The 13,296-nt window shown below is 39.9% G+C and overlaps 1 protein-coding gene across 13 annotated transcripts in view; it reads right to left on the reverse strand.

Moving 5' to 3' along the window:
• clip1a (CAP-GLY domain containing linker protein 1a) overlaps positions 1-13,296 on the reverse strand; it is a 158,944-nt gene that overhangs the window by 88,028 nt on the left and 57,620 nt on the right. For all 13 annotated transcript variants that reach the window (XM_080208328.1, XM_080208339.1, XM_080208340.1 and 10 more), the window contains exons 4-6: positions 8,322-8,446; positions 5,995-6,211; positions 2,036-2,233 (exon numbers count right to left, since the gene is read on the reverse strand). In XM_080208328.1, coding sequence (XP_080064454.1) covers positions 2,036-2,233; positions 5,995-6,211; positions 8,322-8,446 — 540 coding nt within the window. The remainder of the gene's footprint in view (positions 1-2,035; positions 2,234-5,994; positions 6,212-8,321; positions 8,447-13,296) is intronic.

A 13,296-nucleotide genomic window follows, 5' to 3' on the forward strand; every position in this document is an offset into this window, starting at 1 on the left:
ATATATTAAAAGATTTTATACGTATGCTATTTAGCTGGAATATATAACATATGGAACAACAACTAAATATTGATGTTAAACTGTACTTAGTGGAGTGCAAAATTCTATTGTTACAACCATTGATCATCAGCCCATATCCATTACAATTGCAATCAGCGCGCAAAGAAACTTGTTTGGGGGTTGAGGAGGAGGAGAAAGGGAGGGATGAGAAGAAAAGCACAAGTGCTCTCCCTTCCTAGCTTGGCATCATTTACTCTCACACCATTCAGTGAAGAGTCATGGAATTTTTTTGTTAAGAGGATTGTATAGGAGGTTTTCAATTTATCATCACAATATTATAGAAATGAAATTATTGCATTGTGGTGCAGTTGTCATGATAACTGCACTGACCTTTCTGCCACAAGATGCAGCAATTGTCTTCTATGCACCAGTGATAGAGACCAAGTTCATACATATAAAGCCAAAACAGATGCAAGATTGCATCTTTAAAACCGTACATTTCATGTATTGCTTTACTCAAGAATAGCACATTGGTACAAAACAATGAGTCCCAATTTTACATGAAATGTAACATGAAACATTTAGGAGATAGCTACCAGTCACCTTGTAAGCAAATGTGTCTTAATCTATGGAGACTTCTGCAACATATATCATGTTAATCCACGAAGTGTGGAAGGTTGCATGGTAATGTGTAGCATAATTCAGATGGAATTACTGTGAAAAGTTTGAAGTTTTAAGTTTATTTATTATTGCAAGTAGGCTAAAATTAACACTGCAATGAAGTTACTGTGAAAAGAATGATGGAAAAAGATTCAATTTGAAAACCAAACAAGTCAAGCACAGAATAAAAACAAAATATGCTGGAAATCTGAAAAAAAAAACACAGAAAATGCTTGAAAAACTCAGCAGGTCAGCCAGCATCTGTGGAGAGAGACTCAACACTAATGTAAAGAAATGTCATACAGGCTTGAACAATTAACTGCTTCGCTTGTCACAGATGGTGCCTGGCCTGCTGAGCTTTTCCAGCATTTTCTGTTTTTAGTCAAATACACAATACAGTTACAAGCTTTTGACTAGCTAAAGATACAACAAAGCAAAACATTCACATTTTAAAATACTGTGGAAAGTTTACTAATGAGCGCCAACTTTAAATTGTAACATTTCAAAGATAGGTGGATAAATTCCCTTCAATAAAAGGTGGCCAAGATGAATTTTTATTTTGGAAAAGTAAAATCCAATGTCAGATGTTCATTTTATCTTCAAAAAAATTTTGATTGCACTCATCCTCCACATTTTTTTCCCCCAGGAACATGCAACTTGCTTAAGAATTTCTTAGGAATCAAAGGCATTCCCTTCAAAAAAGATTACGAAGAAATTTTCACCAAAAAATAATTCTACCTTGCCAGTGGGTGTGCAAATTTATGGAGGACCAAAATGCCTTTACTGTTAACCTGGCCATAAAAGACCTGATCATATGAATTATTCAGTGGGCACAATCTCAAGACTAGAATAAACATTTAGTTAGAATTTAAATGACTGGTCATAAAGCCAAACGCGACCTGCCATGGCCGCTCCTTGACTGAATAGCACAGTAACTGAATGCAATGCTTTATATACAAGAAACTACAAAGAAGGTAGGCTAAAGAAAAATATATAATATTTAAATATCTAATTTTGCTTTCAAGAATGGAAAACACGCTGATCTCTACATTACTTAATGGCAGATATTAAAGATGGGTTTGATAAGAGACCGTTATACCTAACTCAGGCATTGGTAGCGCTGGTCTGAGAACAGCATTCCCTCTTGGGACAAACCTTTCTAATCCAAAAGACACTCAACAGCATATTATTTCCCATCATATCTATATTAGCTGCGGATTCATATGGTGCCTATCCTATGTAGATCTTTATATCTAATTTCAGAATGATTATGTATTAAATTTCATATTAAAATTTTCTTTATATCTAATTTCTATTGTACATTCTATACATGTTCATAAAGCCAATTAAGTTCATGGTCTTAGTATGTTCTTACTTGCTCATGACCTGTCCGAAGTAATGTTAGCTCTTGTTCAACTTCTCCCACATGGCTAGTTGCTTTTGCAACCTCTGCTCTTTCCAGGTCTCGTTCAGCCAGAAGCTGTTCAATGTGCTGCTGCTTTTCCTTTAAAGCCTCTTGTAATGCAGTGGTGCCCGAAATTTTTCTTGCATAACGTGAGGATGTTTCGGTTAGCTGGAAAAAAGTTCAGCATCTCAGCCATTAAAAATGACAATTAATGTATCTTATTGCAGATTCCTTTTCCATTGGAAAACTAATTTTCATCCCCTTTCCTCCTTTCCTGGATTGTGATCTTCTCTCCAAAAGTTTAGCTGAGCGGATGAAACAAAACTGTGGACATAACTGACAAATGCTCTATCACCCGGTTTGTTTAAAAACATACCAAACAGTCAACTAAAAAGACCTCAGAAAACCATCATCTTCATGTCTGGTCTGAGAACTAGATAGTCGTTTGGTCTGATAAAGAACAGTAGAGTTCACTTTCATGAAGGTTTAAAACTTGATTGACCTGGAACAAGTATCCACTCTTGACTGAGACAATTAAAAACAATTGTAGGCAAATAAAGAAACATTTGGTATTGTTCTAATAATCCAGCAGATAAACTAATTACGTGATTGAAATTTGAGCAGAGATCTTATTGTTGCTTACGCTATTTTACATAATCAAATACAGTAGGGAATAAATGCAATCATTCAAACAATGAGAATTATGGAATCATAGAATTCCTACAGTGCAGAAGGCAGCCACTTGTCCCATCGAGCCTGCACCAACAACAATCCCACCCAGGTCCTATCCTTGTAATCCCACGCATTTACCCTGTTAATCTCTCTGACACCAAGTAGCAATTTAGGATGGCCAACAACCTAACCTGCATTCCTTTGGACTGTGGGAGAAAACCGAAGCACCTGGAGGAAACCCACGCAGACACAGGGAGAATATGCAAACTCCACATAGAGTCATCTGAGGCTGGAATTGAAGCCGGATCTCTGGCACTGTGAGGCAGCAGTGTTAACTATGCCATCATGCCACCCAATTTTCTTATGTATTAAAATGATTCATTATTGCAACCTGCCAAGGGCACTGTAACTGAAGATGGCACTGTAAACAAAGTTACATTGCTAAATGTTATATGACAGGGCCAACCAGTAGAAATGTTAATTGTCTACCCTGGGAACAACACAGGGTAAACAATAAAAACAAATCAAAACAAAACTAAGAAAACATTAAAAATCCATGCACAATATCAGAATGAGATAGAGGAACAGTCGGATGAATGCAGAGAGTGAACTTAAATGGCTGGTCATAGAGGCAAATGCAACCAAACCCTGACTGAATGCAAGGTTTCATATTAAAGTTACAAAGAAGATAGGTTAAAAAAATAATTTATAGTGTCAAACTGAAAAGTGGTGACAGGATTTGCAATAGTGTTGAAGATGAGGTTGAAGAGGGTGGTATGGCGGCACAGTGGTTAACATTGCTGCCTCACAGCGCCAAGGACCCAAGGTAAATTCCAGCTTTGGGTCACTGTCTGTGTGGAGTTTGCAAACTCTCGCAGTATCTGCGTGGGTTTCCTTTGGGTGCTCCAGATTCCTCCCACCCTCCAAAAATGTATGGGTCAAGTTCATTGGGCATGTTCAGTTGCCCTTTAGCATCAGGGAGATGGGCAGGGTAAATACATGGGGTTATGGGGATGGGGCATGGGTGGGATTGTTGTTGGAACAAGCTCAATGGGCTGAATGGTGTCTTTCTGCATTGCAGGGATTCAATGATTCTACAATAGGAATTCCCCGTAATTGCAAGATGTACCACAAAATGGTGAAGAAGTCGCAGGATGCAATTACAAACTGATTGCTCCCACCTTCCCCCGCAGCTGCCCCTCCAACAACCGATATATAAAAAAAAAAAATCGGCTGTGACAACTAAGCCCTGCCACCTTCCCCACTATCCTCACAGGCAAAACATGATTAAGGAACCACCTCCTCCTACGACAATGAGGGAAATCTTCCTTCTTCCCACCTCATTTCTTCTTCTCGCTTCCTATTATTGCCTTTTCTTACTCCCCCCATCTAACCTGAGTGACAAATTGCCAGCAACTTCAGTCTGAAACCAGGGCATGGTGGCACATAGAACATAGGAGCAGGGGGAGACCATTCTGCCCTTAAAATCTGCTCCAACATTCATTATGATCATGTCTGATCATCCAATTCAATAGCCTGATTTCAACTTCCCCCCATTTCCTTTGATCTCCTTTACCGCAAGAGCTATATCAAATTGCTTCTTGAAACATTCTTTTTTTTTTGACTTCAACTTTTTACTGAGGTAGAAAATTCCAGAGTCTAGATGAAGAAATTTCTCCTCATTTCTGTCCTACATGGTCTACCCTGTATCTTCCGACTGTGACCCCTAGTCCTGGGCATTCCCACTATTGGGAACAGCCTTCCTGCATCTACCCTGTCCAGTCCTGTTAGAATTTGAGGGGTATCTCTGAGATTTCCCCCTCATTCTTCTGAACTCCAATGAATACGATCCTAACCAACTCATTTGCTCCAAATACATCAGTCCTGCCAAGAAATCAGTCTGGTAAACCTTCTCTGCTCTCCTTCAAGAGCAAGAATATCCTTCCTCAGATAAGGAGGCCAAAACTGCACACACTATCCCAGGTGTGACCTCACCATGGCCCTGTATAATTGCAGCAAGACATCCCTTCTCCTGCACTTGAATCCTTTTGCTATGAAGGCTACATCGCCAGGTGAAGTTAGGAGACATTGTCACTCCATTTCTGTGGCAAAAGCAGCCTTCTTTGCAGAGGTAAGCATCCATTTGCCTCTTCCTCCCCTTCTTTTCTTCCATTTCCTTTCCTTCCTTCCTCTCTCTCCCTCCACCAGATCACGGCTTATGACTTGGACTATAAGAGACAACACAGAAGGGCTAATCTGGGACTTACATATCAAACCTCCTGCACATTTAGCCAATGAACGCTCCAAAGCGAGAATCATACCACTAGACTGTTGAACCATTGACTACTTATATACGTCAATCCCATTTACTACAAAGCAAAGAATTGAAAGATCACAATTTGTGAACTGGACTGTAAGAGACAACCTGCAAGGGCTCATTCATTTGAATTGAACTAATTGAACCAGTTGCTGACAACCTCCATCCAAATCAAAGCTGGCCAGTTCTCTCCATTCCCTCTCATTGTTGATACAAAAGCAGCAGAGAGAAATTCTTTGATCCCTACTAAGGCAATTATTCATTCTGTCACTGTCATTCCACTTCCTCTTACCTTCCATCCCTCAATCCACTCACTCACTCTTCCCACTTGCCCCTTAAATCAATGACCTCTCTTTATCCCTACTGAATCAAAAGCAATCCTCCAACCCGTCACCTCTAAGGAAAATTGGTAGATTCTCTCTCAGCCTCTGCTAAGACAAATCCACATTTCCATCTCAGCACTGCTTTCCCGTGCATCTTTCTCCTTTTCTCCTCCTCTTCCTATTTCTCATCTGTGGCCCTCTCCTCCCTTCCCTTCTCCCCTTTCCCTCCTTTGCTTACCTGTCCCCCTTTTCCTCTATATTCTATATCATCCTTTCATTATTCCCTACCCTGATAAGCTATTCTCCACTCTCAATTCCTCTGCATCTCTTGCTATCCCAGGCCCTTGTCCCATCTGTATCCTCACCTTCCTTCTTGCCTAACTCATCCACACCCCTCCCTTGTCCTTACCCACTCCCTTCCTCTCTACTCCCTACTACTTTCTTTGCTGATCTCTGCCTCTTCCTAATCTGGTCTTAAACTGACTATCCATATAGAGCAGTACAAGAGATGTTTAGAATGATATCTTAAATTGATGTTTAGAATGATATCTTAAATATCATTTCACAAATTGACAAGAACAGATTTAACAGGTTTTGAGGTTAACGTGATTCCTTACCAATCCTGAACGACTAGGTCTACCACTGATAGAAGATGCTATGGAGCTTAAAGAACTGATTGATGATGCACTAGGACTGCGCTTGAGATTTGATGGAGTCGCCACCATTTTTCGTACAGTTGTCTTGGCTTTTGCTGGTGTCGTTGAGGGAAATCCAATTTTGGTAACCTTGTGAACTGGTGCAAACAGACCATATTTTGTCTGGCATTGAAAATATCTGACAAAAGATAAAAAATATTCTGCTTAAAATTTTCCTTTTAAGTTAGGGCTGTAAACATTTTAAGCTTACTGAATGTTAGATATCAAGCTAGTGCCAAAAATGGACAATGCAACAGCGACAATCCCTGTATCACTCTCCAATCTTATGAAAACAGCTCTAACATGAATGGGTAGTAAGTAAACACAGTAACTACTGATAATGCATGGTGAAACCATTACTACAGACATTGAAATGAGTGGTCTCAAACGACCCCCATAAAAGCACCCTTGCTCAAATAAATCAACTTTCACAGATCCTCTCACCAAACAAAATACTCAATTTTGTTACATGTAACAAGTGTTTTAATAATGGTTTTGAAATAGTTATTTACTTACACATAATAGCTAGAGGAGCGTGTCTCCTTACTGCAGAGTTTACTGTCCACCATGTTCCTTCGTCATCAAGTACTTCCCCGGAGCGGAGAAGCTACGAAAGCTTCTTCAGAGCCTTCAACATATCATCAATGAAGACAATCTTCTCACCAAGGCCATCCCCACACCTCCACTATTTGCCTTCAAACAACAGCGCAACCTCAAACAGCAAACTTTCCAGTCTTCAGGAGAACAGCGACCATGACACCACATAACCCTGCCACAGCAACCTCTGCAAGACGTGCCGGATCATCAACAGGGATGCCATCATCTCAAGTGAGAACAACATCCACCAGGTACATATTCCTGCCAATCGGCCAACATTGTCCACCTGATACGCTGCAGGAAAGGATGTCCCGAGGCATGGTACATTGGCGAGACCATGCAGATGCTACGACAACGGATGAACGGACACCGCTTGATAATCATCAGGCAGGAGTGTTCCCTTCCTGTCAGGAAACACTTGGTGTGGAGATGCCAGCGTTGGCTTCAGCACTTCAGCAGTCAAGGGCATTCAGCCTCTGATTTTCAGATAAGCATTCTCCAAGCCGGCCTTCAAGACATACAACAACATGGAGTCGCGGAGCAGAAACTAATAGCCAAGTTCCGCACACGAGGTTGGCCTCAACCAGGATCATGAGTTCATGTCACACTACCTGTAACCATTTGGCCTGGGTTTGCAAAATCTTACTAACTGTCCTGATTTGAGACAATTCACACCCCTTTAACCTATGTTTAACCCTCTCCCCACTCACATTGTCTGCACCTGTAAAGACTTGATTACCTGTTAAGACTCGCATTCCAACCATTATCTTGTAATTGAGTCTGTGTCTATGTATGCCCTGTTGTGAAGCCAAGTCTCCACTCACTTGATGAAGGAGCAGTGCTCCAAAAACTCATGCTGCCAAATAAACCCATTGGACTTTAACCTGGTGTAGTGAGACATCTTACCAATATTGAAAGGTGCAGGTCTCAGAACCTACAATATGATTTTCTCATCTTGCTAAAACTTGGAAGTGCAAGTAATTTTGTCCTTCTATGAAGGAAATGTCATACGTAAAATTTTGTATTTATTTATTTTCCCACTTCTGGTTTCTTTTCCCATTTTTAGAAAATTATATATTTTCTGCCTCCTTCCTCCTAAACGGTTCTATAGAACTTGCTGAACTGTCACTCATTAATACTTACGGATGCTGCCAGACCTGTTGAGATTTTCCAGCACACACACTTTTGGTTTCACATTTCAGCTTCTGCAGTCATTTGCTTTTACTCATTTTACATTGCCAAATGTAAAGAGGTTTCCCCCCACCCAGTATCAACACCTGCACTATTTTTCCACTGCCAAGATCACACATATGTACTTCAGCTTACTTCATGCATTGAATTCAGTCCCAAAACTAAAACCATGTTGAAAAATTAACAACTCAGAAGTTTGTTATTTATACAACTTACATAAAGATTCTTTTCTACTAAGTCACTCTCAACATAAAAGGTCTTTTGTTAGTCCAAGCCTAAACTGAATCCTGATATCACTGTGCTTCAAGCAGTGCTTCCATTCCTGGGACAAACATCGCCTCCCTTTCATTAATTATAAAATAACCCTGCTCAACAGTGTTTAATCAGAATTTTTATTTGAAGGTTCAAAGTGATATGTTTTAAAAGGGCTTTATTCTAGACAGCAAACATCCCAAACAAACCTGGTGCCTGCCACAGCTCCATCATTCTTTCCAAGGGGTTCATCCAGTTCCACTCCACACCATTCCCCTTTAGCAAAGTCAGTCTCTCCAAGGAAGCGCACCACTCCTGCTTTTGTACCACCAACCTACAGAAAGACAAATAAAACTACATTATAAATGAAGAATTAACATTTTTGCTCATCTAAACAAAATGTGAATGAAAATTAAAGCAAGATCAGATATAAGACTGGATAAAAACACTTGCACTTCTTTTCCACTACTACTCACTACCAAGATAATACATTTGTATTTCAACTCCAGCTTACTTCATGCATTCAGTTCAGCCCCAAAACTAGAACCGCATTGAAAAAGTAACTACTCAGAAGTTTGTTATTTACACAACTTACATAAAGATTATTTTCCACTAAGTCACTCCAAAGCACCCCAACACATTACACTGCATGTCAACTTAGAAGATGCTTAATAAGCTGAGTTCTATTACTAGTAACCAGCAGAATAAACAATGTAGTCTATCACAATGGAGCATAATTCAGCTTGTGCATAATTCACTTTCCCAATTAGGCGATAAAGTTATAAAGTTGGTTATGTTTGCATTGAGTTGGCTACTGTTAAGAATCCAGCTGATGTTAAATGCCAAGGTACACAACTTTCCTCATGACACCAAATTGCAAAAAATACAGTGAGGAAAGTTCCACTGTTGTACTAATGAAACAAAATTTTTATTTAATAATACAACATGTAACAAGAAAGGCAGCTAAAAAAAACTATAAAATGACTACACACGATATTATTAAATTGACCAAGTTCCACATCCCTCTATTTTCCTAAACTCAGAGCTGAACTTCCCCAAACAACATCTCATAGGTTTTAAAACTATAAGCAAAATGCAGCAATGGTTACCAGACTTGGCACCAATTTCTCTTGAGATTGCTTCTGGTTTAGAACACAAACAGGAACTGGCTTGTTTGGAGGGAACACAGCTTCCTGCTGAGTGTGGCTGTGATCTTGGACCAGCTCTGCTCAGCTCAGCTCACCGCATCTGATGAACCGTGCCACTGATGTACTGCTTTTCCTTTTGATATTTTCTTATCTTGTTTTTGGGCTCCTCTTAATGACATTTTTTACATGAGGCCACCCTTTTAAGAGTGTAAGTGTGAAATTCACCCTCATCTTCTCTTTTGAACTTTTACCATCTGTGCTTTAACTTCTGAAATATAATGCTCTGTTGATATTCATTTCTCTTAGGTGAACATCTGATTACAGTGATATCAGGCTAATCAGCATTTCAAAGATGTCTTCCTAAACAACTCCCAATTTAAAATGGGTTTGCTCTCTTTTAATCATGTATTTATCAGAACACATTCCCAATTATTAGATTACTTATTTTTTATTCTATCGCAACTCCTTCCACTTAGTCAGTCCCAAAGTAATCAACCATCAGGTTTGCTGTCAGAGAATGAACTCTCATTTATTGATAAAGATCTATAACATAAAAACTATGTAGAATGTGCACCTTTCTGGTCCATCATACTAGAGGTGTCACAGAAATTCCAGTTTAGATTCTGACAGAAGAACCAAGCTGTCTGTAAACTATGACTGTCGTGAGTTTGCTTACTTAATTAGATTTGGATCTCAAACACTTGGACAGAACACAGTCATATCTGTAATTAATTCAAACATTAATTTCATGAATAAACAGCAATTATTCCTTGTTGTCTTAGAGGGACACATTGTACTTCAGCAGAATTGTGTCACATGGTACAGAATCAGAAGCTAGTCATTCAGTCCCTCAAGCCTCTTTCACCATACAGTTCACCATGCCTACTCTGTATCTAACGCCAGTTACCTGTTTTGGTTCACTAACCCTTAATATCATTGGCTAACAAAAATATATCAATCTCTGAAATTTTTCATTGCCCTTGCATCAACATCTTTTTTTGGAGGGCTGGGGAAAGAGTTCCAGACCTCTACTGCCTGTTGTGTGAAGAAATCTTTCCTGGCTTCATCCCTAAATGGCTGAGCGAAAATTATATTATTTAAGAACCTGCACGTGAACATTGGATCTCCCATCAGAGGAAATTGTTTCTTTCCATCTACCCTTTCAAATCCTATCAACATAAACACCTTAGTTAGATCTTCTATACTCAAGGCAACACAAGCCTACACTGGGCAACCTAACCTCTTTATTTAAGCCCTACTAGCCCTGGTATAATTCTAATGAATTTGTGACACACCTATTCAAAACATCAATATATCCTTCCAGAAGTACACATCTGTCCTCATAATAGTGCCATTCCCCTATTAGCAGAGGAGATTCACTAGTAACATATTAAAAACAATGCAATATATGCAAATGACACAATTTATTACAGATGCAAAACAATATTAAAGTGTTCAATATGAATTTCTAATCCCCTAAACCTAATATAAACACAGGTCAACTTCAAATTCACAGGTCAGACAACTAAATTCTGGATGACCTAAGACTTTGTTTATTTATTGCCTTGAAGTAACAAAATTCTATCCAAAATATACAGTGAATTTTTCAGTAGACGATGTAATACTACTGGCCTTATCACACAGCTTGATACTGGTCTTTTCATGAATAAGGCCACAAGTGGCTTGCTGGTGTGTATTTATTCTCAAAGAGGAGTGCGCTCACTTTTCAGCTCATATGGAATATAAGCCCTTGCATGGAAATGCTAGGCCAAATAGTGAAGTGCTATATCCATCTTAAATTATGAAAAGGAATGAAGACTCAATTACCTGACTGGCCTCCTTCTGCACTGTAGGGATTCTATAGTTCCATGTCTAGTCTGAACAGACATCGTAGTTTGGTTCAGAGACAATGCAATCTTAAAATGAAGAGTGAGATTCGACTAAAAACATTAACTCTATTTCTTTTTCTACAGATAGAATCCCTACACTGCAGAAGGAGGATTTCATTTGGCCCATCGAACCTGCACCAACCCTCCGAAAGAGCATCTTACCCAGGACCACCTCTATTCCTATATCCTTACACATTTACCCTATTAATCCCCTATCCGACACATCTTGGGAGACTAAGGGCAATCCAGCATGGCCAGTCCAACTAAGTTGCACGTTTGGTCCATTGAGTCTGCACTGACAACAGTCCCCACCCAGTCTATATCCTGATAAACCCACGTATTTACCCTGTTAATCCCCATGTCACTAAGGATCAACTTAGCATGACCAGTCTACCTAACCTACATACCTTTAGACTGTGGGAGGAAACCCACGCAGATGTGGGGAGAACATGCAAAACCCACACAGTCACTCAAGGAATTGAACCTAGGTCCCTCATGGTGAGGAAGCAGCACTAACCACTGATACCACACCACTCAGACTTGATGAGCATTTCATGTTTTTATTTAAAATGGTGGCATTTGAAACTGGCAAGTAAAGTCCAATCAACAAAACTAAATTGCCAAACAACTGACTTCAACATATGTACTTAATTTTTCAGTACATGATGTAACATTACTGACCTTATAACAGCGTGATACTGGTCTTTTCCTGAACAAAGCCACAAGAGGCTTGCTGGTCTTAAAGGGTCCGGACACCTTAAATTCCATCTTAACAACAGAATGATGCATAGTGCAGCATGATGTAACCTGAACTGTCAGAGTCAAAGCAGTTTACAGCATGGAAACAGACCCTTCGGTCCAACTTGTCCATGCCACCCAGTTTTTAACCACCATGCCACCCCGGTTGTCCACGTTTGGCCCATATCCCTCAATACCAAGCTTACCCACGTAACTGTCTAAACACAGGCAAAATTGTACCCACCTCTACTCGTTTCAGACACTCACCAACCTCTGAAAAAATTGCCCATTGGGACCCTTTTGCATCTCTCCACTCTCACCTTAAACCTATGCCCTCTAGTCTTAGATTCCCCTATCTTTGGGAAAAGATGTTGACTATCTACCTCATTTATGCCCCTTGCTATTTTATAGACCTCAAAGATCACGCCTAAGCCTCCTACTCTCCAGGGAAAAAAAGTTCCGTTCTATCCAACCTCTCCTTATAACTCAAACCATCAAGTCCTGGTAGCATCCGAGTAAATCTTTTCTGGACTCTTTCAACTTTAATAGTACCCTTTCATAATAGGGTGACTAGAACTGTACACACTATTCCAAGTGCGGCCTTACCAATGTCTTGTACAACTTCAACAAGATGTTCCAAGTCCTGTATTCATGTTCTCACCAATGAAACCAAGCATGCCAAATGCCTTCTTCACCACCTTGTCCACCTGTGGCATCAGTTTCAAGGAGCTATGAACCTGTACCCATGGATCTCTTTATTCAATAATTCTCCCCAATGCCCCACCACTAATTGAGTAAGTCCTGCCCTGGTTTGATCTACAAAACGCATCACCTCGCACTGACTAGCACTTTCCAATTTACGAAGTTCCCTGATCAAACTGCGAACGTTGACTGAATTGAGCTCAATAATAATTAGACTGCCTCTCTTCCCAGTTCTCCCACTCCCCAATACTGCCATATTTGTGAGTCTTTTCTAACTGAACACTTATAATCTTGGAAACCTCAATATTGCCAGATTATACAACTTTTCCCAATGTGTGGGACGCCCAAGTCTCTTGTTCATCAAGGCCGCTAGACTTCATGGAGCCAACAAACATATCTCAACCCATGGTTACCTCTGTGTAATGTTGCTAAACTACATACTCATGCTAGGTGCCAGAAAATACCAAACATAGCAACATATTATTTTGTATTACGCTGGAATAAACCAGTACTGCTGACAAAATCGATAAATCACATTCATCTGTTCAAACCAAGGATATCTCCCATACTTCTACCAAACTTCAGGAATAGAAAAATCACCAAACTGTATTGCCCATCCACCCCTCCGCCACACTCAGCTCTTTTGGCAAGTCAAAGCCGTGCCTAGACTGTCAGGCCAAAACTCGCTATTCTTATAGTTTCATTGT

Source organism: Carcharhinus amblyrhynchos, chromosome 20 (genome assembly GCF_965287045.1).
Source record: "Carcharhinus amblyrhynchos chromosome 20, sCarAmb.v2.hapA, whole genome shotgun sequence".
NCBI lineage: Eukaryota > Metazoa > Chordata > Chondrichthyes > Carcharhiniformes > Carcharhinidae > Carcharhinus > Carcharhinus amblyrhynchos.